This window comes from Archocentrus centrarchus, chromosome 15 (assembly GCF_007364275.1).
Source record: "Archocentrus centrarchus isolate MPI-CPG fArcCen1 chromosome 15, fArcCen1, whole genome shotgun sequence".
NCBI lineage: Eukaryota > Metazoa > Chordata > Actinopteri > Cichliformes > Cichlidae > Archocentrus > Archocentrus centrarchus.
In genome coordinates this window covers 3,016,426-3,021,223 of record NC_044360.1, presented here as the reverse complement: position 1 = coordinate 3,021,223, position 4,798 = coordinate 3,016,426, and the positions used below count along the sequence as shown (strand labels likewise).

Below are 4,798 nucleotides of genomic sequence, written 5' to 3'. Positions count from 1 at the left end.
GCGGTCTGTCAAATGTGAGAATGGGTATGGAGCTGTCTTCGTTCGCTACATTTATACATCTGAGGAGGGGTACATGGGAGTCGCCTACCAGCTGGTAATCTACAATATCGCTGTATATAAAAATATTATATCTTCCTCCGTGAATGTCAGCAGGATGAGGGGCGGATTTGGATGTCTTAGAGAGTGTAAAAGCTTCTCCAGGATTAAAACCCAGTATTTCGGCTAGCCGACCTTTAAACGTTAAAGTAACTCCTTCCTGTGCTACTGCATGTATTCTATTTGTAATCAGGTTGTGATAAATGCTGAAGTCCGTGGACTGTGTTAGCTTAAGGTATTCAGAATAAAACTCTTTTATTATTTGCGCTATTGAATCATAATATCCCACGGGAAGGTGCACATAGACATTTGATTTTCTTTTAGGGACATACACGACTACCATCGCATCAGATTTTGAAAAGGTGTTCCAGATTCTAGGGTATTGAAATTCGATAATACCAACTTCATACGGCTCATTCAGAATGATAGGTTTAGCCAGTTTAGTTCTGAAACTCCATATCTTATTATTTGGATAAACGTGCTGTGACGCATTTGATGGTAGCGTAACATAAAACCCATTCTTTTTCTCCATCATTCGTCTTCACAATCTTAAAAAAGAGTGCTGTGTTGTAGTCTGTGCTGCGTGTTTTTATTTCACATTTAATATGGTTTTTTCAGGTATCCAGGAATTAAAATGAGACGGCCAACCTAACCATTTCACCAGAGCCATCTTCTTCCTACCCACTTTTTTTCTAGCTAGTATTTTTTCAATTTTAAAGATTTTATTCTTATCGATAATAACATGTTGTATTTCCTGTTCATAAAATGTTCCCTCGATCTCTTGCCCACTAAGATCATTTAATATATAGACATGTGGTGATCTTCTCCCCAGTCGCTGTTTTATGGTAAACAACTCGTCCGTATAAGTCTGTTCATAGCCTTTTCTAAATTTACCTCTCAGTTTTGAAATTCTTACATTGTCCCCCACATTAAATTTAAAATCATACACCTCATCAGGCTTTGATTTGTACAATGTTTTAAACACTAATTCCTCATTGTCTGCGTTCACTTCTTTTGGTGACATTTTAATAGATCTATGATATGAGCCGTTATATGCTTGTACAAAATCCTGTATGACGTTTATATATCTTCTAGAGTTTGCAGAGGTCAAATATTTCCACATCCGTGTTTTCAGACTTCTGTTAAAACGTTCGACGACACCGGCCTTGATTTCAGTATGTGTTGAGAAGTGTGTAATATTATATTTGTCTAACACTTTTTGAAAATGTGCGTTATAGAATTCAGTTCCTTTGTCTGTTTGAATTTTAAGAGGGATGCGCCCTTCAGCCAAAATATCCTCAAAAGCAGCAGCTACGGCACGTCCGGACTTTGTTTTAACACACCTAACCCACGCATACTTTGAAAATACATCTATACAGGTTAGCAAATAATTCACATCGTCGTTATCACATGCATATTCACGCATGTCAACCAAGTCAGCCTGAAATTGCTTGTCTATGCCGTTCACCAATACTCTGTTTCTGCGAAAGTTTACCCTGGCAGGTTTATGGAGAGTATATGTATCATCTGTCATTAAATATTGTTTCACCTCAGTGTATGTTGGTGGTTTATCAAGCAACTCAACTCCACCGTTGTATAATTTATTCACACTAGCCAACCCCGCAGGGTGAGCGTGGTTATGATATATTTTGCGCAGAGCATTTTCCATGATGAATGCAAAGGTAAAATGAACAGTCTGTATGGAATAACACACGTTTTTATTTCAAACATATGGGTGACAACAACAAATATGCACTGATTATGTTACAACATATGTCTTCCAGACCAATAGTGTTCTATCATTCCTAGATGGGCGTATTTAACAGATGCATCCCCATCTTCACTCATCAGAGGTAAGAATATGTCATTCATAGCCTGCTCAATGTTTGCTGAAGGCAACAATTCAGTTAGAATGATATTTACGGGTGTTGTTAGCTCGTTGCGTGACTCCCACAGGCTGCTGGTGGCACAGAGAAAGAGCCTGACCGCCGGGATGAATCTTGGGGTCCACAATATCTTTACTATCTCATCATAATGTGTAGCGAAATAGAACTCTGGGGTTTCCCATATGCATTCATGCTGCATTTGGCTCGGATGGTTAACGATACATCCGTAACACACCTCTTCTCTATACTTTCGTATAGCGCACGTCAGTAGACGAATTGTGGCGATTTTGACGTTTTTCAAACTCTCGTCTGACAGCTCCACTACCCACGGGTGGGGTGGGGATGATGGTGCCCGAGGTGGTGAATCAGGAGGAGGAGGAATGGTCAACATCTGTGTTGGATGTGAAGGTGTAACAGATGAGGCTGTTTTAACGTCTGGAAAAACAAAAAAAAATCATCATTAGTTATGTATCCAGCATTAATGTAATGTAATATATATATATATATATATATATACAAATCACTAAAAACGTACCATTATTTGTTTATTTTTTTATCCCTAGTAGTCTGACAGTCTGATGATTTTCGGCCTACACAAGGCAGAAGGCTCAGCAGTCTTCGTAGTAAGGGTGAAATCATCAAAAACAAGGCGTTTTCTAACGTTCTCATAACCCTTGTTGAGCTTGTCTCTCTTGATAAACGCATCGACTTCCTTAAACATTCGCTGCACAGCTCTCCAATCTGCCCACTGGATAAAAAACAAGTCCTTAAACCAACTCATGCGCTCAGCTTTTGTGGTAGGATACGGGTTTAATCTCCAGCTCTCGACTCCTCTGGATGCAATAACCCTCTCCCTGTCTTCACAAACACTCAAAAAAATAAACTCCTCGGTGGGTCGGTTGTAACGATCAGCCTCCACTCTGTACAACTCAGGCCCTGTTGGTGAATACCACTGGGATGCATACAGCATGTCGGGGAAGCCTGTCTGGTCCAGGTCAGGCCCGACCACGGTGCGAAAAAGTCTCCAGTTTTTAATAGACATATGGTGTGAACCACCAATGCCCCAAATCTCGTCATCCCCACAATTCACACACAGCACCACCTTACCGTCCCTATATTTAGCTGAATACACGTACCCGTTCACACCCTGGTAATCTGTTTTAAATTCAACCTCTTCATCATGCTTCTTTTTGCGAGGACGCCCATCAATCTGCGCATCTGATGACGTACCTCCGAAGTCGGTCCTGATTCCAAAAGGGTCAGACGGATTCACTCCGGCAAGTGGGTTGAAGGACGTCATGACGGTTTAGATGGGTGGTTGGTTGATCGCTAGCTGTCGCAAATTCTCTCCGAAGCTGTATATGCCGGTGGTCAATTGAAGAAGTGAGGTACATACGATCTTATATACACACCCTATAACTTAAGACACACCCCGCTAGGTGGAGACACACGTCATAACCCTTTGATCTGTAGACTGGGTCATCCTCCGTTCTGTATGTAAATGAACAGCCCTACTGTTGAGGAGGATATACGGCTATTATTTAGCCATAGTATTTTAATTTAGGCACTGTGTTGTGTGCTTTATGCACCACAGGTGGGCTCGGATATTAGATTATTTACCTTTGTATTTTTATTTTTTATTTATTTATTTAGATTTTTTTATTATCACACGTCAGCGCAAACACGCACGGACACACGCACGCGCACACGCACCTCACATGCACGCGCAAGGCTTTTTTATCACATAGGTGTGAAAAATCACACCTAAGGTGTGAAAGGGCCGCATTATTATTACTACTGTCCTTCACCAGTACTGCTGCAGGTGACTGTGATGGGATCAGCTCTGGCTTTAAGAAGTCCTGATCTCAGCTGAAGCATCATCTGAAATCCAGCTGTTGAGTCACCACATGCTGTCAGTCAAAATTAGCAAATTATTTTCTAAAAACCTTTGAATGTTTTTAATATACCGATTTTAAAGAGCATGTTAGTGTTTATTTTCTCTTATTGGTTTCAGATGTACACATTTTCCTTTTTTTGGTTCATACTTATGCTTGATTTTTACTTTGTGTTTATGTGGAAATATGCTCATTTTTATCTTACTGAATTGCAGTACTGTGAAACGTATTACCAATAATAAAGTATTTTGTATCTATATACATATTGTAATATGCAGCACAGACACTCTGGATCAGATACTATGACTGGAGGCACCGTAGACTTTATGCCATCCCGTCTCCTGTCCTGTAGGAACAGCAGTGTTGATAACAGCTGCACTGCATCAACACAGCAGCAAAGGTGTTTTTAAACAGGTATTTTTTCCAGATGCTGAAGTTCATAACAAAGACTAATATCAAGTTTCTGCAGTGTTATAAGCTATAATATATATATTTATTTTTTTTTTGTCTTATGAGCCAAAAAGCCTGAAGTTTAAACACTCTGGCTGTTCTGTAGACCTCTGGGACAAAGAACAGACTATATAAGCTGTTTAAAATGAGACAAAGGGTGTAAATGTTTGCTGCAGTCACTGTAACAATGAAACAATTAACAGCATAAAGTACAACCTCAGTTCCATAAAAGTGGGGATGTTGTAAACTGTAAATAAAAACAGAATGCAATGATTTGCACATCTCATAAACCCACATTTTAATCACAGTAGGACACTGAAAAAATATCAAATATTTAATCTGAGAAAATGTAAAATTTTAAGACAAATGAGGTCATTCTGAAGGCAGCAATTTGTCTCAAATACCATGTTTCCCACTGTGTAGCCTCCCGGCTTCTTTTAATGGCAGCCTATAAACTTGGGAAATGAGGAG

General features: G+C 39.7%; 1 protein-coding gene across 2 annotated transcripts; it reads right to left on the bottom strand.

Moving 5' to 3' along the window:
• Positions 1-1,820: 1,820 nt before the first annotated feature.
• On the bottom strand, positions 1,821-3,348 carry LOC115793630 (uncharacterized). 2 transcript variants are annotated; one of them, XM_030748674.1, is made up of 2 exons: positions 2,518-3,344; positions 1,821-2,417 (listed from the first exon to the last, which is right to left on the bottom strand). In XM_030748674.1, the coding sequence occupies exon 1, from the start codon at positions 3,280-3,282 to the stop codon at positions 2,542-2,544; it is 741 nt and encodes a 246-aa protein (XP_030604534.1). In that variant the 5' UTR covers positions 3,283-3,344; the 3' UTR covers positions 1,821-2,417; positions 2,518-2,541. The 2 variants fall into 2 exon arrangements, with proteins under 2 accessions (XP_030604534.1, XP_030604535.1); XM_030748675.1 differs by having other exon boundaries at positions 1,835-2,417; positions 3,213-3,348.
• Positions 3,349-4,798: the final 1,450 nt, after the last annotated feature.